The sequence below is a fragment of the Rhipicephalus sanguineus genome, chromosome 3 (genome assembly GCF_013339695.2).
Source record: "Rhipicephalus sanguineus isolate Rsan-2018 chromosome 3, BIME_Rsan_1.4, whole genome shotgun sequence".
In the NCBI taxonomy this organism is placed as follows: domain Eukaryota; kingdom Metazoa; phylum Arthropoda; class Arachnida; order Ixodida; family Ixodidae; genus Rhipicephalus; species Rhipicephalus sanguineus.
In genome coordinates this window covers 191,218,902-191,242,874 of record NC_051178.1, presented here as the reverse complement: position 1 = coordinate 191,242,874, position 23,973 = coordinate 191,218,902, and the positions used below count along the sequence as shown (strand labels likewise).

The following is a 23,973-nucleotide window of genomic DNA, read 5'->3' as shown; positions in this document are numbered from 1 at the left end:
TTTCTTCCGAACGTGCTTGAAGCAAGGGAAATAATACACTCATAAGATTGTATTTCACTGTTCTTAAGGGGAATAAATATTGTGCGAGAGTGCACCGTTTCTTTCTAGGTGCGCTCAAATTTCAGAAATAATCGCGAAATCGGCAAAAAAGCGTTTTTTGCGGCCAAAATTTATATATTTTTTTTCAGGCGAACAAATTTTTTTCGCACAACTAACTGCGAAACCATTGTTCTGGGTGTAATGCCTAGACGTACAGTAAATTTCATCACAATCGGTAATGGTGACCGGGACCTCGTGTTCGATCTTATCTGGACAACCCGGGAGATGATGCCATATCTGAGACCGTCCGTCTGCCTTTAGATTGTGAGCTACGTAAGCTTAACGAGTCTTTGACTACAGGTAACTCCGCGCATGCGTTGTTTGTTTTCTGGTGTTCGAGTTTTCTTCAATAAACTTCAGTTGTTAGACAGCGCGCCTTGTGTCCTCTTCTTTTGTGCTCCGTCCAGTTCGCGCCTGAAAAGTTTTCAAGAATGCATCAGTTCAAACTCGCCCACCTCTCTACTTTACTGCAGAGTGATAGAGCGTGCGTATGCGCTTATGAGTGTGTGTAGGTGTGAGTGTGAACGTGAGTAAGTCGGTTATGAGAGTCAGTGCACGTGAGTATGAACGTGAGTGAGTGCCTATGAGTGTGAGTAGGCGTGAGTATGGACGTGAGTGGAGTGCCTATGAGTGTGAGAGGCGTGCGTACGAAAACGTGAGTGAGTGCCTATGAGTGTGAGTAGGCGTGAGTATGGAGTGAGTGAGTGCCTATGAGTGTGAGTAAGCGTGAGTACGAAGGGGTGAGTGCTGCCATGAGTGTGAGTAGGCGTGAGTATGGAACTGTGAGTGAGTGCCTATGAGTGTGAGTAGCGGCTGAGGTTGAGAGGGACGTGATGTGAGTGCCTATGAGTGTGAGTAGGCGTGAGTATGAACGTGAGTGAGTGCCTAGAGTGTGAGTAGGCGTGAGTATGAACGTGAGTGAGTGCCTAGGTGTGAGTAGGCGTGGTATGGACTGAGTGCGTGCCTATGAGTGTGAGTAGGCGTGAGTACGAAAGTGAGTGAGTGCCTATGAGTGTGAGTAGGCGTGAGTACGAAAGTGAGTGAGTGCCTATGAGTGTGAGTAGGCGTGAGTATGGACGTGAGTGAGTGCCTATGAGTGTGAGTAGGCGTGAGTACGAAAGTGAGTGAGTGTATGAGTGTGAGTAGGCGTGAGTATGAACGTGAGTGCGCTGTATGAGTGTGAGTAGGCGTGAGTATGGACGTGAGGGTGAGTGCCTATAGGTGAGTAGGCGTGAGTATGAACGTGAGGGTGAGTGCCTATGAGTGTGAGTAGGCGTGAGTATGGACGTGAGTGAGTGCCTATGAGTGTGAGTAGGCGTGAGTATGAACGTGAGTGAGTGCCTATGAGTGTGAGTAGGCGGGTGAGTATGACGTGAGTGAGTGCCTATGAGTGTGAGTAGGCGTGAGTATGAACGTGAGTGAGTGCCTATGAGTGTGAGAGGGTGAGTATGGACGTGAGTGAGTGCCTATGAGTGTGAGTAGGCGTGAGTATGGACGTGAGTGAGTGCCTATGAGTGTGAGTAGGCGTGAGTATGGACGTGAGTGAGTGCCTATGAGTGTGAGTAGGCGTGAGTATGGAGTGAGTGAGTGCCTATGAGTGTGAGTAGGCGTGAGTATGAACGTGAGTGAGTGCCTATGAGTGTGAGGGCGTGAGTATGAACGTGAGTGAGTGCCTATGAGTGTGAGTAGGCGTGAGTATGAACGTGAGTGAGAGTGCCTATGAGGGTGAGTAGGCGTGAGTATGAACGTGAGTGAGTGCCTATGAGTGTGAGTAGGCGTGAGTAGGAACGTGAGTGAGTGCCTATGAGTGTGAGTAGGCGTGAGTATGAACGTGAGTGAGTGCCTATGAGTGTGAGTAGGCGTGAGTATGGAGTGAGTGAGTGCCTATGAGTGTGAGTAGGCGTGAGTATGGACGTGAGTGAGTGCCTATGAGTGTGAGTAGGCGTGAGTATGGACGTGAGTGAGTGCCTATGAGTGTGAGTAGGCGTGAGTACGAAAGTGAGTGAGTGCCTATGAGTGTGAGTAGGCGTGAGTATGGAAGTGAGTGAGTGGCTATGAGTGGAGTAGGCGTGAGTACGGAGTGAGTGGTGCTATGAGTGTGAGTAGGCGTGAGTATGGACGTGAGTGAGTGCCTATGAGTGTGAGTAGGCGTGAGTATGGACGTGAGTGAGTGCCTATGAGTGTGAGTAGGCGTGAGTATGACGTGAGTGCGTGCCTATGAGTGTGAGTAGGCGTGAGTATGGACGTGAGTGAGTGCCTATGAGTGTGAGTAGGCGTGAGTATGACGTGAGTGAGTGCCTATGAGTGTGAGTAGGCGTGAGTATGAGTGTGAGTGAGTGCCTATGAGTGTGAGTAGGCGTGAGTTGAAAGTGAGTGAGTGCCTATGAGTGTGAGTAGGCGTGAGTATGGACGTGAGTGAGTGCCTATGAGTGTGAGTAGGCGTGAGTACGAACGTGAGTGAGTGCCTATGAGTGTGAGTAGGCGTGAGTACGAAAGTGAGTGAGTGCCTATGAGTGTGAGTAGCGTGAGTATGAACGTGAGTGAGTGCCTATGAGTGTGAGTAGGCGTGAGTATGGACGTGAGTGAGTGCCTATGAGTGTGAGTAGGCGTGAGTATGGACGTGAGTGAGTGCCTATGAGTGTGAGTAGGCGTGAGTATGGCGTGAGTGAGTGCCTATGAGTGTGAGTAGGCGTGAGTATGAAGTGAGTGAGTGCCTATAAGTGTGAGTAGGCGTGAGTATGGACGTGAGTGAGTGCCTAAGAGGTGAGTAGGCGTGAGTACGAAAGTGGAGTGAGTGCCTATAAGTGTGAGTAGGCGTGAGTATGAACGTGAGTGAGTGCCTATGAGTGTGAGTAGGCGTGAGTATGGACGTGAGTGAGTGCCTATGAGTGTGAGTAGGCGTGAGTATGGACGTGAGTGAGTGCCTATGAGTGTGAGTAGGAGTGAGTATGAAAGTGAGTGAGTGCCTATGAGTGTGAGTAGGCGTGAGTATGGACGTGAGTGAGTGTCTGTAAGTGTGAGTAGGCGTGAGTATGAACGTGAGTGAGTGCCTAAGAGTGTGAGTAGGCGTGAGTATGAGTGTGAGTGAGTGCGAAGGCGGAAAAATTGGGGTGAGTGAGTATAAGTGAGTATTCTCTTACAGTGCCGACCTATGCAACGAACGAAGGCTCCGTTCTTAGGGCTCCCTCACTTTCTTCTTTTTAGTATTACTAATCGCCAGGTAATCGGAGCTATAGGTGGCAACTCGCTCGCTGGTTGGCACGTTGGGCGCGACTCTCATCAATTACGAAAATGGTAAGCAAGACCCTCTGTCAGCGAAGTGTATGCGAACCTGTCCTCTAAGCGTGCAGCTAAAACCAACCCCAGTAAGTTGTTTCGGAATGAAACTAATGTACTTTAAGCAAGAAAGACAAAGCTTTTGAGATACTAACAGACCAATACTTAAAAAATGTCTGTTATTATCTCTAAAGTTCTGTCTTTCTTGCTACTGGCACGCGCCCTAGACTGACGTCATGAGCCAGTGACTCCGCCGTCCGGCAAACTACTACTGTACTGGCGGAGATGACCGGGAGTCCCCTTCGGTGATGTGGGCGGGGCTCTCCTGCCTTCCTACGTGGCTACTGACGCCAATTTTTGAAGCTGAGTCACATCGACACTAGCGTCACGTCGAACCAAAGTACGAATTCTGGTTACTTGATGCAGCAGCATCGCTAGTGTTAGTTGTGGTGACGTCAGATGCAAAACATGCGCATGGTCGCTCGATTGTCTGCTCTCGCAGTTCACCCGTGAAGCGAGCGAGCGAAGTCCGACTTGCGCTCTATCGTCGTCTGTGCGCGTGGATACACGTACAAAGTGATAAGGAGGGATCGTTTGTTTGGATTTGTCGCCATGGCACCGAACTTTTTCCTCGTGAAATACTACAGTAGAAGAACTGGAGACAATAGTTGTAAGTTATCCCGCATGATCCCGTGCTGAAACAAGCGCGGTTCGATTTCGCGCACCGCAGCCGAGGCAGCGATTGGACACCGACCGAGTGAAGACAAAACTCGCATAGCTCATTCGTCTGAGACGACTGGAAGGCGGTTTTTTTCCAGTGGCGTACCAACTCGTTCGCGAGTGGGGGGGGGGGGGGGGGGGGGCTGGCGTCGCTCACTATGTCCGATGTGTTATATATATATATATATATATATATATATATATATATATATATCTTATATATATATATATATATATATAGATATATATATCTGTGACTTGAGGCGATTTATATATTCATAGAGCTGATCACATGACTTTCTTTGCACAACTGTTGGTTTAAATCAGGAAGATCTGCACAAACAGATTGTGCAGCTGGGCCGCCTATACCGCGACAACACAGCAGTGTTTAATAACATTTTGCAAATATTACCGTGAAGTTTAAGAAAGTACACCCAAATTTAACCAGATCATCTGAGCATTTCATCAGCAAACTATCTAGTCTTAGTTTGGTGTTGTAGATACGATGAGTGTGAAGAACCTGCTATGACTCTATATAGTACCTTAAGTTCTCACTTATTAAACAAAACATGTGGCTGACAAAGCAAGGTATTTCGCAAAGACTTCAGGATACGCCGAGTGCCAATTTCTTTACTGTCAGAGCCCTCTAATATAAAGTCTTAAGAAGAAGACCAAGTTCAGTCGATTAATACTTAAGCAAACCACATTGAGCTGGTTGTGTATGCAGTAGAACCCCGGTGACACGATCACCGCTCGTACGAATTTCGGGGTGATACGAATTTTTCTGTGGTCCCGGCCAAGGCCCTTTAGCTTGCAATGTAATGAAGTACGGTTGTTGCGAACCGATTTTCCCCCCGCGACGTTTGATACGAACGCACGCTACCGCGCAGGTACGAACAGGTGCTGCCCGCACTGTCGCGGAAGACGCGCCAATCGCGCGGCCGCAGGAACCCAAGCGCGGGCAGCGCGCCGCGCCGTCAGTTTGGCCATCAGCGGCGCGTCGTAGCCTCTGAGATTATGCGCGAGAATCTTGAACGCCTTAATGCGCGTTTGTGTGCCTTCGTGTACAGATTACAGATGACGTTGGCGTTGCGTTTTTTTCTTTTTTTTTTTTGTACGCGCTGACGAGTGCTGCTGTGCTCGAGGCAGAGTCGTTGTACTGTGTTTGCACATGCCTGCCACGCCAATGCAAGCCATGTCCTCGCAATCAGACATCCCGTTTAAGGTGGACGAGGACCGAAAGAGGACGGTCTTGGCGAAGGAGCTAGGCCTCGCAACGTCAACATGCACGGTTGTTGAGGGCGCGCATACCTGCCAACTCTCCAATTTGCACCGGAGACTCCCGATTTTTGAGCAAACCTGCCGATTGTGCGGGCACGGCCCTAAATATCCCGAAAAACATCCCCAACACCAACGCGATAACAAAAGAATCAAAACAAAAGACAGCGGTTGAAAATTTTCTGACCTTCATATATCGCGTGCAAAGCGCTCCTTAAGTCACTTTCGTCGCAGTACTCTAGTGTCATGCGGAAAAGCATACTCAGATTAGGAAGGGGCTACTAGCTGTCACGGGTCACATCACACCTGGTTCATCACGCGCGCAAGCAACGTATGTTTACGAGTACGAGTATGATCATTCACATCTTAAAACTTTACTGTAATTTCTTCAGAGCGCTTCATGGCGTTGTTACGGCCCTGAGAAACAATAAATGAAAACGGATGCCAGCTTTCTTTTGTAGCAGAGTATTTTGCATGTTTTCTGGTTATACGAATTTCGATGATACGAATATTTTTGGCGACCCCGCGAGATTCGTATCACCGAGGTTTTACTGTAATTATAACATTATAAATGACTACGAATTTATATACTAGGTGTCGTTCCTTGCCCTCCTACTTTTCCCAGCTTGGGTGGGGGGTGGACGGAAAAGCGGTGAAGTGGCCCTTTACTCTTCCCCTCTCGGTTCCTCCAAGTAAATAGCCTATACGTAAATTGTGTAAGCTCAAATTTTCCTTGAAAAAATGTGGGCAATTATAACGTTAAACTACCCCGCATTGTTTCCTTCCGTATAGGTCGTTAGCTGTTAATGATTGGTCGAAATTTTCTGGGTCATGCTCACAGCACCTGCTCGTAAAACGACGCAACAAATGACGCGTAAGTGATCCACCGCACAATTACCACGTACGCATGACTGCGTAAAAAATAATAATAATGAACTATTTTCAATACGGCGTATTGTTTGACATTGGTTCTTCGCTATTCGTCAAAAATTTTCAATGTGCCTTAAAATTGCCTCCAATCGTTACGCGACGTCACAAGTCTGCGAAAACTCGCGGCGTTAAAATGAAGTGTACGCAATAAGCAGCACATTACTGTGCGGCCGCTGAACAATAACTCATGTTTTTCGGAATAGCCAGACAGTGTCTCTTTCTGAACGCAGTTTAAGAAGGCACCGCCAATCACATTCGCAGCGGCTACTGACAAAGAGGTAGAGATAGAAATAAACATTATTAGTAACAGACACAATCCTTTGCAGGTAGGCAGCCTTCTTAGTCCAGAAAACCGTGTACGTTGATCACCTCCCTGGTGAGGTAGATCAAGTAACGGGGCAAACTTGAGCTGGGCTTCTCAATGTACTCGAGTCCACTGCCTTGTTACAAGCCGCAGGCTACCATATGATAAGGCGAGTGAAGCAGGCTAATCGCAGACTAAAGTGGGAATCTATTTTAGCTGTAGTGTAAACGCGAAAAGATACACCGACCAAAAGAGGAACACAGTTTGCTTGATGTTTCGGCCCCCCATACGGGAGCCTTGTTCACAATAAAAGCCATAAGGATGGCACAGCGTATTTAAGCACGCCTAAGTACGTGACGTAAGCAGCGATAGTACATTGTCGGAAGCGTCCCATCACTCCTGTTCAGAGTGTGCGCAGTCGTCTGTATATGCAGCGATTCCAGGGGTAGGCGTGATGCAAGCTTCTTTTCTTTGGCCAGAACGCGTGTACTTGACCAGTCAATTTGGTGCCCTGTAGATTCCACGTCATATTCGTGTTGTTTGACTCTTTTCTTGAAGTCACCGCTCTCACCAATGTATTGCTTGTCAGAATCATGGCAACCTCGTAAACAACACCCGGGAAATTTTCGCTCGGCAACTTGTCTTTTGCGTTGACTAGGGCGTTCCTTAGCTTCCGAGCTGGAACATGCGCTATTTCGACGTCGTACATGCGCATGATGCGGGCGATGGTCTCACTTGTTCCGGGTACATACGGGATGGCCATTCGCTTCTTAAGAGACGGCGTTGAACGCTGCCTACGTGGTCGCGATAGTTGCTTCTGCACAGTGGACAAGAAGGACGGGGGTATCCGCACGTTTTTAATTCTTCGAAGATGTTATCACTGTCACGCTTGTAGTCATCTTGACTTGTACAAATGGTTTTGGCTCGCTGGAACAGGGTAGCGGGAACAGAACGTTTGTGTGAATGCGTATGCACTGAATCGAAATGTAAATACTGTCCTGTATGTGTCGACTTCCTGTACACGTTGAAGGTCAGACCAGTATTACCCCGTTTCACGAGAACATCAAGAAAAGGCAGGCAACCGCTGACTTCTTGCTCGACAGTAAACTGAATCGCCTTTTCAACGCTGTTCAGGCAAGCAGTGAAAGCAGTGAGGGCATCTTTGGAAATTATGCAAAAACAATCATCAACATATCGCAGAAAGACCTTTGGAGAAGGGGTGAACGAAGCGAACGCCCGACGCTCGATGTCTTCCATAAACAAGATTGGCAGCAGAAACGGAGATAGATGCGCCCATAGCAGTACCATGTGCTTGCAGGTAGAAGTTCTGTTGGAAGACGAAGTAGGTTTTTTGATAAACAGAACCTAAGGAGACGGGACAGGTCTGGAACGTCAATTGGAGACCTCTCGGGCAGTGTCCCGTCAGACTCGAGCGCAGCGGTGCAAACATTTACAGCCAGTTCTACTGGAACGCTCTTGACATCAAATGAAACCATGACGTCATCATGAGCAGGAACAACGTGCCGTACCTTTTCAATAAAGTCGGCGGAATTGCGCACATGCGTGCCGCTTTTTCCAACGAGTGGCGAAATAACACGGTGTAAGAAACCGGATAGCTTGTGTAGGGGTAGGCCTCATAGGTATATCCTCCTTGTGTATCTTTGGTAGGCCATACAGCGCGGGAGCTGATCCGTTGTGGCACAATATGCGGTAATCGAGTGGCTTGTGCTGGCGTGCCACCACACGAAAGACTTCAGATAAAAGCTTTTGGAAATCTCTTTGCAGTTTTCCTGTGGGATCACGGGTCAGCCGAGTGTAGGTGCTAGAATCACCAAGCAATGCCAGCATCTTTTTAGTGTAGTCACGACTATCAAGCAAAACCGTTGCATTTCCTTTGTCGGCCGGAAGGATGACAATGTCTGGGTTGCTTCTTTAGCCCGTCGATAGCCTCACGTTCTTCCAGCGACAGCACGGACTTTGTAGAAGGATTCTGAATCCTAGAAAGCACATTTATAACGCGCGTGCGAGCTTAATCACGTCTAGGGGCGTCGACTTTGCTTACAGCTTCTTCCACAGCGCAAATAAGCTTCTTCGTATCTCTTGCGGGCCCTGTGTTATAATTTAGTCCGAGGCTGTCCTGTCTAGGCACAACTAAAATACTGGACATTTCTGCACACTCATCAACTCACAGCAGCTTGAATATGGAGCAGTCGCGATGCTATTCGTTTTCAAAGAAACTGCATTTCCTGAAAAAAGAGAGCGTTTGATCGGGCTATAAAACGTTTACTGGTTCCCGCCCATATTTGCGTCGCGGATTACTTAAATTTCAGGCAGGACAAACTGAAATCATTACAATTGCTGTAATGTCATAGAGCCCCTGCCGAGCGTTAGCCTCCTCTGCAATGCTCGAGCGCAAGAGGGACACGCGTGGAATAGGCAGCCCGCACCGCAGGTAGTCTACAGTGCGTAGTCATGACACACAGAGGACTGTCGTCACCGCAGAATCGTAGGACAAATTTTATTACAAAATTACGTTATTGCTGCGTTCAAGTAAAACTTTGCCTGACTTGTTAGTTTCCCAGTCTCCAGCCAACAATAACCACGGTCGAAAGTGGGGGGCTCCGCCCCCCAACATTTCTCAGTGGGGGGGCTAGCGCCCCCCTTGCCCCCCCGCCCCGGTAGATACGTCTATGACGGTATGTTAAAACGCAGGGTGACCGCACGAGGTGCCCGACGAAAGGTGCTTGATACCAGTCAGGCCTGTATATATATAATATATATATATATATATATATATATATATATATATATATATATATATATATATATATATTATATATATATATATATATCTATATATATATATATATATATATATATATATATATATATATATATATTATATATATTATATATATTCTATATATATTATATATATATATATATTTTCACGTCTATTTGTGAGAGTCTGCAGTTTTGCGCCGACTGAGCTACAGGGCATCAAACAACATTTTTTTTCGAAGGACGTTTATGGGATGCACTCGATAAAATATTTCCGGCAAGCTAATGAGGTAATGTAACTGTAGAAATAATGACTTATTTATGTATATCGACTCTTCGAGAGGTTTTCGCACGAGCAAAATTGAATAAAGTTGCAAAGTTTGATATTTTTTTCCAGAAACAAGGCAAACTCAAAGGGTAGAAACAAATTATATACTGGTGGCCTGTTCGACATACTACAAAGTAAAAATAATTTAGTCGCTGAAGGTGTAGCAGATTGTCTGAAAAAAAAATTGCGAATATCACTTTTTTTTAAAAAGCTCTGTATTCAGCGTCAAAAAACTTGCCTTGGTGGTCGGACTAAAAATATGCACGATACTTCATTTGAAAGCTCTATGTAATAGCTGAATGTAGGGAAAGTTACAAAGGGGTATTTTTTTATTCACTTGAGAAATATTTTTTTGAAATTTTGTATCTCCACCAGCTTTTCGCCGACGTAACTCAAGCGGCATGAAGCGTTCGCAACGGCAATCTTCAGTCCATGCCCACTGACCTGGGATGCAGACGTCAAACATGGTGCTGTCTATAAAGCAACCGTTATGAACTTCGTGACCAGGTTTGATTTGGCGAGCCTAAAAAAGTTAAAGTGGTGAAGTGGAACTGCTGACTTTTGCTGAACTTTGTTTTGCGACAAAGCGGATGCAGCCGACGCGCAGCCAAACGGAGCCGAAAGAACGAAGTTTAGACAAATTTGTGTACTACCCATCATTCCCATGCTGGCTGAAGCGTCATGCGATGCAGCTCCCATAGACACTAGCGCCAGAGTTCCCTCTAGTAAGTATTGTAGGAAACTCTATGTTTCCGGGTCATCTATAACGCTATCTATTCACATTTATTCACAAAACCCCCACAGGCTCCAGCAGGAGTATTGTGTGAGGGGGGGATTATACATTGTATAAGATCACATAAGTGGAAGCAAAAAACTATACATGTTATGCCACATAAAGCTATGAAACAACGTTATATAATTGTTAGCGAGAACAAGCGTGACATACAACTAATAAACAAAATGCAGAGATACTAATTTGTAAGGATTACATCACTTGACAACAACAAATTATACAATAGTTAGAGAAGAGCATGTATATGATTTAATCGAACGTAGAAGCCACTAGTCATGAAAAAATGGTGGTTACTTCGTGACGAAACAATACAGGGTCATCAATGTTGACAACGTTATCGCGAAGACCATTCCATAATTCAAGTGCTACTGGCAATGCTGATGAGTTGAATGCGTTAGTGCGTCCGAAAATGCGTTTGAAGGAACGGTTATTGTGCAAACGGCGGGACGTTCGTGTCGGTTTGGAAAGAGGGAGGGTGGTTATGTGTTTACCGGATGCTATTTTATGAAATAAGCAAATCAAAGCGATCTTTCGGCGGGAATCTAATGAAGGCAATGACAGCGAAGATTTAATGTGAGTGATGCTGGCATGTCGGCTGTAATTTTTAGCAATGAAGCGCGCGGCGCGGTTTTGTACACGTTCAAGGACGTCGATTAGGTAGGCCTGATGAGGTGACCAAATTGATGAGGCAAATTCAAGTTGAGGACGAACGAATGCTAGATATGCGAGTGATTTGGTCGATGTTGGAGCGTCGTTAAGATTTCGTTTAAGGTAGCCGAGAGTGGCGAGATGCCTGTGCTGAAATTTTATCTATATGTGTGATCCATGACAGTGTGGGTGATAGATGCACGCCAAGGTATTTGTAAGATGATGTGCGTGTTACATGACAGTTATTAAGGGTATAGTTAAAGAGGGAAAACGATTTCTTGCGAGTGAAGGTCATTAGCTTACACTTATCGGTATTGAGTGACATTTGCCAGCGTGAGCACCAATTAGTTATGAGATCTAGGTCTTCTTGGAGAGCTAGATGGTCTGATGATGAAGTTATCTTACGATAGATTACGCAATCTAGCGTCCATTACCCAACCGCCATATTTCACACATCTCTGTGGGACAGTGCCATCTAGTATATCGTCACCCAACTGCAGTTTGCATGCTATGGGACAGCGCCATCTGTTGAATGATACGGGAGACGCGACGGCGGGGGAACGCCGGACGGAGCGACGACCGACCAGGTGATGCTAAAGGAGCTTCGCCCCTAAAAAATTCCGGCCCGCTACATAATTCCTAATCACTTTTTTTTCTGCGGGTCAGAATTGTGGCACAAAGGGCGAAAAAATATCAGGACATCTAATCGCTTCTTACGAGTTGAGGACGCGAATAAGGCATTATATATTAAATGATACCCTTTGAATGCCTGAGCCAGCAAGTAGCAGCGTGCCATCGACCTCATGTGAGACGAGAGACCGAGGTGGCAGCAGCAGTCACCAAGGGTACGAAGGACGGCAGGCGTGCAGCAGCTAAACCCAATGGTGTGAATTGCCCAGTGCTTGTGACAGAGACGTAGATAAAGACCGCGCGCAAGTCTGTGTACTCTGCTTCATCACATCATGCAACTTGGTCCGAAATTATCATTCCTAAGACCGCATGACGAAAGCGGTGACGTCAAAATTTCGGTCCAAGTATATATCATGATGTTATAAAGCAAAGTATACAGGCCTGCCACCTGGGAAGCGCCAGATTCACGGTGGGCAAGACACTCAGCTTTTGAGCGTGAAGTCGGACGTCCGGCCGGAACACTCTAGCTGTCGCCAACGTTTGAACTTTCGAATTCATTTTGTTTTCATGCATTAATTTTCTTTGTAGCGAACACCGAGGTGAAGTTAGAACGCAAGCGAGAGTTTGCGAGAACAAGGAACGCCCGGATAACAGAGGCTTGCGTGAGCCACCTGGGTGACATAACGCAGCGGCGATGCCCTCTCCCCTCACGCAACACCTGGTGTGCCAGCAAGTGTTTCCTTCCTCGCTTAAAAAACAGCGCGGTAGCGAACAATGGACAAAAAAAAAAGAGAGAGAGAGAGAGAAGGGAACAAGGTCAAACGCTGTCCTTGTTCCCTTTCTTTCCTGTCCGGCCCGCTGCCGCGCTAGCTGTTCTTTCTTATTCTTTTTTTCTCTCTCTCTCTCTTTTCAAAATTAATTTCCAACTTGCCCAGTCTCACACTTTTCCCATGTTAAATTTAAAACAGGAGAAGATTTCTGTAAAGTGCCCGCTCGCAAGTCCGCGGTCTCACTTTCGAAGGTCACCGCGCCAAAGTCGTAGATAGCGGGTTCCGGGCATTTAGTCTCCGAATGCGCATTACATTGTTGCAATGCATTTGGTATCATGTTTGGCATAATATGTTCACCGATGATCCTGCGTTCTAGAGCATTTGGCACGACATCTCGATGAAATACTCTTTAAGACCGTGGATGTGGTGAGCGGCGGCATGTAGAGGCGGGCAGGCGCATACAACTACAATACACCGGAGCCTGTTTTCCGCGCTTTTTATTGTCGCCCTAAATAAGCAACTAACCGCCACCACAGCATAGCCTTATCGATATAATCGCTGATAAGCTTGCACGGTTACACCATTGTAGTCTGCTCGTTTTTGCAACGTCGATCCCGACAACAGCGCCACAGTCGCCACAGCTCTCTACCGAACGTCGCGCTATCTGCCGTCGACAATCGCAACGCAAGCAATCTCCCATGATTCATAGTCCTCGCAGCGTCCATGGCTTATGGCGTGAAGTGCCACAGGTATGTCGTTTGACACGCTGAATCTGCCGGCAGTTTAATACTCCTCGGAAGAAGCCGTTGACCGACTATGCGCTTGGTGCCGTCACCAACACACCCTTGATTTATAACGCCGCCGAGGAGTACGAAGGTACGTTTCGTTTCGACATTTTTGTGCCCGATTTCTTTCTCTTGGAGGCGTATCGGATCTGTCCTGCGCGGGGATCTCATAAGGGGGAAAAAAAAAAAGTTTATTCTGGTTTCCCCTCCCTCTTCAAAACCAGGAGTCACGGCGGATCGAAATGTGTGGTCAGCGACCGTGGTGCGACTATTGCAACGAAACTGAAACGGTTGCCCAGGCTGGTTGCTGGGCGTAGTTGCTGCTTCTGCTGTGACGCCCTGGCGTTAGCAGCCACCCGTGCCTGAGCTTGAGCATAAACTTGCCAGCGCGCACCGGTCTCCCAGCACTGATTTACGTCACTAGATCGTCACTGCCAGTTTCTAACGGCGATGCTAGCTCATCTTCTCTACTCAATGGCACGGCAAGCCCGTTTCCGGTGTAGCGGTTGCGTAAACTGCCGATTTGGATGATCCAAGTTACCGCGCGACCGGCTACCCTGGATTTGCCCGTGCGATCGTTGGCGGCTGCCACAGTTGTCACTCGGTTTGTGGATTCTGCCGCGTCCGCTTATCAAAGTCGGCGGTCGCACAGCCTCATTTCTTCCTGGCCCGGCCGCCTTTTGGCGTAGATGCCTTTGCCAGGTCAGCGTAGTGAGCGTATTCCTTCGCCACCCGAGTTTCTTGCGTGTGTGCCCATTTCTGCGCTTCAGTAACTGCGCGTGTCCGCGGCTCTCACGGCGAGCGTGAGCAGTGAGCCTCAGACCCTTGCTTTTATTAAATAACCGCGAGAGAGCGCCGATCTGTCATTCGTACCGAAGTGCTTGTGCCGTGTCATCCGAGCTGTGCGCTGTTTGTCGAAGCTGCGTTTCTTTTCGTCTTCGTTTCATTGGGGTGTGTCATACTGCAGGATAACGCCGCTACATCTTTGCCGGATGCACGCTGTGCTGATCGTCGTCTTTCGCGTAAGCAGCGACACTGCTTTTGTTTTCGTAGTCCAGTCTAGTCGCGATGCAGTGCATTCTTGATACTGCCCGGTCGTCTGGACAATGCACTCGAAGGGGTCGTAAATGGCTATCTCGTATTTATTCCACATAACTGTACAGATCGCCGATCCTGATTTTTCATTTGTTTTCGTTTAGCAGCAACCGTGGGCAATTGTTCTAGCCTCTCGTACGATAGAACCATTAGTTCTCTGTGCCTGATAGCTGGATTGCTCGCTGTTGCTTTTTTTTTTTTTCCTTTTTAAAGCGGCAGCATTTGCACGTATGCATGTTAGCCGTTCCTAAAAGTAATTTTAAAAACTCTCGTGCAAAACAAGTAGCTAAATTAAAGATTCACTTGCTAAAACAAGCCCACCAACGTAATGCCACCAAGCATTAAATTGCATGGTTTACACCTTATTTTAGTTCCTATCCCCATCCTAATGCTTGGATGGAGATAATGGCTGGCATATTTTTATTTTTTTTTGCTGCAGTGAAACTCTGAGTACCTTGGACAGAAATGGAAGGAACATCGGTGTCAATGGGGAACATCTCGCTTGTATACAAGCCAGCGTAACTTATGTGTTTTCCTACACAATGTCTAGTGCAGAAACCTTATAATGAAACATTAGTCTTGTGTATTTCACGTAAAATTGAATCTGCCGTGAGCATTTCAATACCAATCAAGCTGAAGGAAATCCAACGATTTAGTTGCATTAGAATGTCATGTGGCAGTTACTTCTCTAATGCATCAGGATGAAGCAGTTTCTCACATTTCTAACTAGTGATCTAAGTTTGGCTTTATCGTGATCAAACTCATTCGATGTGCATCAGCTGGATGTCAGCCATGGATGGGTCCAGTTTAGCAACTTTTCACAATTCCCATGAAACGTCGAGAAGGGGCCAACCATCATGCATAATTTTTCTTTTTGAAGGCACAACTCTGATGTCCTCGTATCAACCAACGTTGTTCCCTTTAGTTATTATTTTTGTTTGATTTACCCTTGTCGGGTGTAGTCTTTATCATTTTGTGTGTGGCCAATCCCTGTGTTGATTATGAGTTACATTTTGGAGCTGCAACAACTATCGTAACACAGTGACCAAAGTACCATTATGTTGTGGATAGAAAATTTATTAGTTAATTGGCCGATTACCAGTGTGCACTGCTTGCGATTCAGCCTTGTTAGCCACCTCATTGAGGGTGTGTGTAATTGTTGCCATGTTTTTTTTTTAACCTCTGATGTGCCTACACTTTTGCCATTTACTCAAGTGAGTGGACCGTAGACAAATCAGAATTGTGTGTGTGAATTACCATGATTGGAGCACTTGTACACCTAGTGAGCTTACATTTTTATAAAACGAATATTGTATGTATACATTGCGATTTTTTAGTGCTTATGAGGCCACTGAATTCATCTGTTACAGAATAGGAGGCTTCGGCACTGTGTTTGCTTTTGAACATCACCCCATAAATATCATTTCTGTCAATGGTGTTGTGCTATTGTCAGTAGCCGTTATCTGAGCCCAAGTGGATAGTATTAGGCAGATGCTGGCACCCCAGTATCGAAATGGTGGAGGTCTGTTCATTGTTCATTGAAGTAAGCAGGTCTCTCAATGTCTACTTGTTTCATTCTGCTGTAAACAAAACAAGTCAATATAATCTAAACGACAGCTGTGTAAGCTGCCGTTTCCTCTTCAACAGGATGGTGCACAGCTTGCAGGGCTGATTTTGGGCAGAACGTCATCTTTTGTAGCTAGGAAGTACCATCGTGTCCTTACAAATGAAGATGCTACACAGGGCCATTATGAAAGCTCACTCTTTTCTCTTTAATATGCACATCTTGTATACCCATTAATTAGCCTTTGAATGCCATATTTCAGTAGCATGGGACTAGAGCAGAAAAAGTTGTAGGGTGGATAGTTATTGCCAGCAACAACAAGAAGCGACCGAGGCCGCAGATCTCATAAATGCAGTCGCCGGGAACATAAGAAAATTGAATGGGACGTAAATGCCGAGTGTGGAAAGTGCGCGACCACATGTAGCAAAAGTGCTGTTCTAACAATGCGATGTGGGAGTCAACGGGACAGCTAACAGGGGTAAAAAATAATGCAGTTTGCACATGCTGGAAAAAGAAGAATTTCTATGTATAGCAGATCATTTTGGACTTCCTGTGTCTGGTAGCACAGTCAAGTTAGTTACATTAACTGAACACAAGAACAGACGTCAAAATTACCTGCACCCAAACGCTGCTTCACGTTTGAGTGAATTCGTTACAAGCAAATGTGTAAGGGAATCGTTATGGTGGCCTAGAGATGTGGCTCGCTGTTCCCGAGGGCATTGTTACCAGGCCAGTTCTGGCTTCAACAGCCATATCTAACATGGACACGGTGCATTTCACCAAACTCTACATGACTTAATTGCTGCTTGGGCCCAAAAAGTAGCTCAGAAAGTTATAAATTGTTCTTCCAGGGCAAAAATGTTTACATATGCCTATTAAAACTTTGCAAACAAAGGGGTTGTTGTTTAAGGCATTTCATATATGCATTGGCTGTAAAGCTATTTCGTATTTCACACAGATAAGCTCATTTTGTTTGATAATAGTGTGTGTGTGTGTGCTCGCGCATGTCTAAACAAGGCATCCCTCTACCTAAAAAGTACTGAATGGGTCGTTGCGTGTTGCTGTCAGTAGCAGTATCATTTAGTTTATGTTCTTTTCTTTATTTACTTGTGTTCTGAGCATGCAGTGAGTGATTAAGTGTTCTCTGCAGTGACCCTCCACAGTGCCTCCTGTTTACTTGCTTCCTGTGCTTGTACATGCAGGATCAGTTTCTGAAAAGACGGGGCCATGTCCAAAACAAAGAATGCCCAGCCTGCGCTGCACAAGGTCATTATGGTGGGCAGTGGAGGCGTTGGCAAGTCGGCACTTACTCTGCAATTTATGTACGATGAGGTAGGAGACCTTTGCGGTGCATTGCCTTTTTGTGAACCACCAAGCGCGTCATCTTTGCTATACAGTACACAAATTGGTGACATGACTCTTCAACGCACTACACCAATTCTCACATCTTTTTGCTTTGTCTCCTCATGGTCCTTGAGGGAGGTAACTAAACACCTTCAGACATTTGGAGAAAACGGTTACTATTGCGGCCAGATTTAATTGCTTGGTGTGTTCTGGAAAGCTGACACATTGAAGCAAACTATTCATTCTATTTGGCGGCAGTGATGGTCCCTCTGGTGCAAGTTATGTGATGTCTAGAGGGTTAGTGTGCTGTCTGTAGGAAATTACTTGCAAATAATTATGTGCTGTCTGTAGGAAATTACTTGCAAACTTGCAAATAATTGGTATTTGTGCAAATGAAAATAAAGTGCTGTCACACCTGATAAGCCGATGTGGGCTTGCACTTCTCCATAAGGCTTATTAAAGGTCAGGGGCTGTATTCCAGAACGATCACTTTCGTCTACAGTGTTCCTTTGCATATCACCCCACGTGACCAATGATTGAAGTGACTTACTTGCCCGCCTTTGTTCACCCAGCTAATCAGCACGCACTGAAAGCAGTATCTCCAAAAGTGATCATCTCAGAATACAGCCCCAGGTGTGAACAGGAAAAATTTTAAATACCAGTGTTAGTAAGGGAAAGTTAAAGGAAGACAGCGGAAAGTTTTGCTTCAAATACTTGTCACACCTGCAGATCTCGTAAATGCAGTCACCGGGAACATGAGAAAATCGAATGAGACGTAAATGCAAAGTATGGAAACTGCACGACCACATGTAGCACTTATTTGAAAAGCACTTTGGGATAATGCTTCTTTGATAGCAGTGCAGAAGTGCAACTTGAAGACAGAAGTTTTCAGTGATGTTGTTGAGCATTTTTTTAAACCAGAATATGGCACATGGCGAGAGTGCTGGTCGTAAGCCCCACTGAATGTGTGTTGCCCGTTTCAGTTTGTAGAGGACTACGAGCCAACTAAGGCAGACTCGTACCGCAAGAAAGTCATACTCGACGGGGAAGAGGTTCAAATCGACATTCTAGACACTGCCGGTCAGGAGGACTATGCCGCCATCCGGGACAACTACTTCCGGTCGGGCGAGGGCTTCCTGTGCGTCTTCAGCATTGAGGAGCCAGAGAACTTTGCTGCCACGACGGAGTTCAGGTACTCAACTGATAGACATACATTACCAAAAATGACTGGCTCCTTATAAGGGCTTCATGACATTACTTTTGCAGCCATCTGTTGCATCGTACCACGTTCATAGTGTGGTACTGAGGTAAATGCAGAGAGAATCATTAGACTTGATGCAGGCAAACCAAGGTTATTTGACGTACAAATTCAAAATAAATGTGCATGAAGGAAAAGAGGCATGCCCTGTTGTATTTCATCTATTGTGCAAAGAGTTGTATGCTGCATCAAAGCATTTATTTCATTCAGCAGCAGCAAAAGCTGTCTTCTGATTGGGGCCTACCCATGACAGCCTGTGGCAGAGCTTTCCAACTGATGTTATTATGTCAGCAAAGCTCGGGTAGCGACATGATAGGATAATTTGAGTTGAGTGTGTGGCATAGGTCAGGAAATCTGATTTGATCTTGCTATAATGGTTCTGTTCTTATCTCTCTTCTCTCTCTTCTCTCTCTTTCTCTCGTTTTTTCATGGCTAGCTTAGAGGCCTTCTTGATTGAAGTCCCGAAGCTCTGCTGATTGATGGCTACAATGCTGGACTGGAGCATTTTGATGATGTTTTGCCGCACATACTGTGATACTAATGAACATTGGTCTTATTACTCTGGATGAGCAAATGCTTGAAAGAAACAGTCATTGAATGTGATGTTCAAAAACCCTATTTGACAACAGTTTCCATTAATTCTACTATGAACCATAGTTTCCAACACTCTTTGTGGTGGTAACACATTGAGACTGCACCACCATCACAAACATTTGCCATGCAATTCCATATTTCAAGGTATTATTTCTCTAATGTTCATATTTAATTGTGATTTCTTGCTGTTCAAGTGCGCCTAGTCGAAATGAAAGAGAATGTGGGTGTCCTGTTACATGCAGGGAGCAGATCCTGCGGGTGAAAGGAGATGAGAACATACCGTTCATCCTTGTGGGGAACAAAGCAGATATGGAGGACAGCCGCAAGGTGTCCGTTGAGGAGGCCCAGGAACGGGCACGCCAGTGGGGCGTCCCTTATGTTGAAACCTCCGCCAAAAACCGCACCAACGTCGACAAGGTGAGCCCCGTGTTTGGGCTGGTTCTCTTTCTCAAGCTCTCTCACACCTTTTTGAGGCACAGGGCATGCACCCCATGGCCGGTATGACAACAAACCATTGCGCCATAACTTTTTTAGTCTGCATAACTGCCACACAGGGAACAATGCTTTTCAAGCAAACATTTTTTTTTGCCTCTTCCTTTCAAATTCCGTAGCACGTAGGTTTCAAAACATGTCATGCAAATTGACACATCTAGTGCATCTACTTTTACGACTACCAAGATGCGAGTGAGATTTATTTTCAAGCTTTTTGTGCAATCGAACCCCACTGATGCGCTCCCAGTTTTGTACGATTTTCCGGCTGAACTACAATCTAAATTGCTGAACTACAATCACTGAACTACAATCTAAATTGGCTGCTAGCTACCTTGTGAATGAAAGCAGTTGCGATGCGCATGGGATCGAGAGGAGCAGCGGCCCACTGTGGCAATTCTCTCAGTGCTAACTCTTTTGTGTAGCCCTTTGGTACGAGAAAACGACATGTCACCTCTGTTAGCACCAGCAGATCACCATGTAGACCATCACACATTCACAGCTACGGCCACCACCACTACCATGATAATTATAATCATCTACCTTTTAAGCTCCGGGAATGCCTTGAAGGCATTTTACCAAATGAAATTTAAAAGCTAACTGTTTGGCACTACCTACAACCTTATTTTGCCATGAAAGATACCCTTTGCAGTTTTAAAGCTTTGTCACTTTATTTGAATACATAGTTATCTTAACTGCCTGAACTATTCGCAATTTAAAAATGCAAAGGTGTTCACTGTGGTGCATATATTCAGAGAGTGAAAACAAGGAGACGCAGGTATGTTAATCAAATGGCGTTGGCTACCCTGCACAGGGGAAAGAAAGGTTTGAGGAATTGAATGAAAAGACAGGCAAAAGAAAAGGGAGCTTACATGCAGAGTACCAAATGCGGGGATTTCTCTTGACAGGCTCTATAGGATATTCTACAGCCTTGATAATCTATAGGGTATAGGTTTGGCCTAACAGAATGGGCTGAACTCATGGACATATTTGCTGTCTGTTTAAATGTGACCAATGCGAGATGGAGCTTCACAATTATCAACAGAACGTGTTTGCCAACTTACAGAATACCAGCTAGCATTTGAAAAAAAAAAAACCTTGATGGTGCTATATAACCTTGTAGTCTGGAGTTGAGAAGTGCTCTGTGTAGTTTCCAAACTGAAAATCATGTCTCAAATGCAGGCTGTACACTTGAATCACTTGAGCTCTTTTGCATATTCTGAAAGCTTCTGTTGATGGGTACATATGATTTCCACATTTTGAGCATGTCTACAGTGTCACAGTTGCCTCTTGAGAGGCCGGCAACTTCAGAGCATGGGGGTGGTCACTATTGCAGCTCTCTTGTCTCTGGTATGTGTGTCACTGTAAAGGAAGTTGTCATTTGACAAGCTATCACTTTAGTTTACAGAACAAATGCCAAAGCTGATGTAAGTTATGTGCACTGATCTCTCAAGACCTGCACTTTTTTACCTTTGTGCAGGTTTTCTTTGACCTGATGCGGGAAATTCGTAACAGAAAGAAGACTGAGAAGGCTGTCAGCAACGGGCCACGCAAGAAGCCACGCCCCATCAAGAAGAAGTGTACCATTCTTTAGCCATGTCCACTCGCCCACCAGCGTTCTACTATTATCGTTATTGTTCTTTCTTCTTTGTTTTATTTTTAACTTAGTGTTCCAGCTGTTGCTTTATTGTTGACTGCACATAACATGCCTGTCGTAGAGCCTCGGGCCATGTTGTCAGCACTTGTGCCACAATGGCACGGCTGTCTCCCGATCTTTTTTCCTCGTGACCTCACTTTTCTTGAGGCCGAGCTGGAAAAAAGCGGCAGCATTCGTTCGGTACAGTCACTAATACCTGCTGATGAGTGACAGCATAGTTCCTGTTGATAATTTGTTTCTTTGTTTTGGCCACGCCATTTCTGTGTTAGCTGTATCTTTCATGGCAGTGTACTGCTCCATTCCTTCTGTGCAAGATTTGTGGCCAGAATCTGTGGGCAAGAAAAACGGGGGATTGAGTGGAAGGGGGCACCATGCGACGGGCCACGCAGTTGCGCTGGCAGAGGGCTGCGTTTGCCTTTCGTGCCTTGAGCATCGGTAGATTTCTCTCGCTCAGTGTGGATACAAAGTGGAGTGGATCCTCTCACTCGGCAAACAGCCACCGAATCTTTTTTTTTTTTAGCCAGGTCAGAAGTGGCCCATAATACACTTGAGCCAGTAATTTGTTTAGAGTTTAAGTGCGCTTTGTTGTTGCCGTACTTGTTTCTGTGTTTTGCACTGTTTTTAACTAGCTCGCATCGTTGTGCGTGGACACTTCAGAAGCAAAAGCGTGTGAAAGGCACATCCTGTGTGTATGGGAGTGCCACCACTGTTGTGTTCAGTGCAGTAGGCGCAGATGTAATTGGTATTGCCCGATTCTGGGACATTTTTTTTTAACTCTCTGATTGTGGCCTTTTCGGGGGCACTGCACAGAACTATGTGCGTATGTATACATATTTCTTACAAGTAAAGCTTTTCCACATCTATCTGGATCGGATTGCATGAGAGTGCTTGATAACCTTTCTGTGAAATTTTTGTTCTGTGCCAAAAAATATCAACGACAAAAGAACCAGTGCTTTCGTGTCTCTTTGGAGATGAAGTTTAAGTCAGTGTTTTTGTGTGGCGCATGTGTCGGCTCATGTTGTGCAGCAATTGGCAGCATTCAGTATTTGACAAATAAAATTGACACATCAAACTTGGAGCTTGGCTTCAGTTGACTTCTTGACTTTCATTGACTGTTGTAACTCAGTAATGTTACATACTTAGGTTTAACGGTGACGCCATCCTAAATGATTTCATTTGATACCTTGTTTCCGGGAATGCATAGATGTTAAGCATTACTTTTGAATAGCTTTCCATGTTATTGGCTTAATATGGCATTGTGGAACATTTCTTGAAAAGGTCTATGCTAAAGGAACTGGCGATGCAGCTGTGCGAAAAGCCACGGTTTTACTGCACATTACTTTGTTGTTTTCTTCATTTGTCTTAATCCAACAAATCGTAGCTTTGGCCTCACGTAGTTACAACATTAAAATACAGGTCATAACTTTGCCGAAATATTTGCCTATGTTGCTCAGTTGTATTGAGCTCCTACATGAAAGTCTTTTTGAGCTTTCTTGTGTAAACCTGTTACTTTGTGTATTTTCAGTACAGCACCAACAGTTTTTGAAAAGTCTACATGAAGTTCTTAATCCCTTGGGAAAATGCATTCGAGTAAACTGGATTCGCAGTTTCATCTGGTCCCCTTTGTGTAAGCAATAGTGGAAGCAGTCCCAGGAGTCAAGTGCAAAACTGTTTTGCACAGCCCATCTATGAGGACACATGCATGTACCTGCATAACCCCAAGACTGAGCAGCCGACTGGAAAACCAGACAAGCTCAACCACTTGCATAGTATATGTACAGTAGTGGTACCAAACATTGGGCAAAGAGTAAGAAATGTGAGTGTGTCAACATTGTACTGCTTGTGAGGTTTTTGTCCTTAGGTTCATGTATGCTTTGTATGCATGTTTTTGAGTGCATATGAATACACTCTGAAGGTACCTGAATTACCTTTGAGGGAACACACAGCCTAGCATTGGAAAAAAGCACAATTGGAAAGGCAGAATTCAGCCTGTTTTCACACTTTGGAACGCTTGTTGTGAAGCAAGAACTGTGCTTAAACCTCGCAGCATGATCAGTCTCAAGGTTGGGCTTTGTAGAAGCAAAGTTTGGGAGGAGTCTAATGCTAAGGGGGGGGGGGGGTCTCGTGCAAGGTGTTTTGAGGTGTGAGCTGTAAAAGAGTTTGTGTAGCAAGGCCGTCTACCCACTATATTTGCATCATGTTTAGAGGACTAGTGTACCTCCATAGGATGTATATGCTTTCTGCTTAGATTGTCATTACACGAGCAGTAGAGGTTTGCTTCCATTATGGCACATTGTTGTGCAGTTTTGTGATTCTTCATTGTCGTGGTGGTTGTGTTGCACTTGCGGGGTTTTAGCCTGGCATGCTTCGCCAGCAATTGTTTCTCCTGAGCATCTCTTGCACTATTAGCACGGATGCTTCACCAAACATTCTCCAACACAATTAGCCATGCTGCTTCCAATGCCATTGGTGAGCACTGTGCTAATTATATATCTAACTCGAATTTCTTTGTCACTACAGTCCCAAATCGCCATTTCACTGGTGGAAAAAGTTCACTCTTTTGATAAGACCTCCCGGGTCAAATGTGTGAGAAGTAGCCAAGACACAACGCACATATCTGGGTGAAGTTT

General features: G+C 45.5%; 2 protein-coding genes across 2 annotated transcripts in view; one reads left to right on the top strand and one right to left on the bottom strand.

The window, feature by feature from the left end:
* LOC119386209 (arylsulfatase B-like) overlaps positions 1-7,370 on the bottom strand; it is a 21,448-nt gene extending 14,078 nt beyond the window's left edge. The window contains exon 1 of the mRNA XM_037653544.2: positions 7,179-7,370. Within this exon, the coding sequence (XP_037509472.2) occupies positions 7,179-7,370 (192 nt within the window). The remainder of the gene's footprint in view (positions 1-7,178) is intronic.
* Positions 7,371-13,226: 5,856 nt separating this feature from the next.
* Positions 13,227-22,421, top strand: LOC119387917 (ras-related protein Ral-a). Its single transcript, XM_037655489.2, has 5 exons — positions 13,227-13,433; positions 17,204-17,333; positions 18,329-18,537; positions 19,440-19,614; positions 21,167-22,421. Exons 2-5 carry the CDS (start codon positions 17,229-17,231, stop codon positions 21,278-21,280), a joined length of 603 nt encoding a protein of 200 aa, XP_037511417.1. The 5' UTR covers positions 13,227-13,433; positions 17,204-17,228; the 3' UTR covers positions 21,281-22,421.
* The last annotated feature ends 1,552 nt before the right edge of the window (positions 22,422-23,973 follow it).

Bases quoted from the DNA above. Each gene is read 5' to 3' on its own strand.
- LOC119387917 (XM_037655489.2), top strand. From the start codon at position 17,229: ATGTCCAAAACAAAGAATGCCCAGCCTGCGCTGCACAAGGTCATTATG. The intron at 17,334-18,328 runs GTAGGAGACCTT...TGCCCGTTTCAG, and splicing joins TGCAATTTATGTACGATGAG to TTTGTAGAGGACTACGAGCC. The intron at 19,615-21,166 runs GTGAGCCCCGTG...ACCTTTGTGCAG, and splicing joins ACCGCACCAACGTCGACAAG to GTTTTCTTTGACCTGATGCG.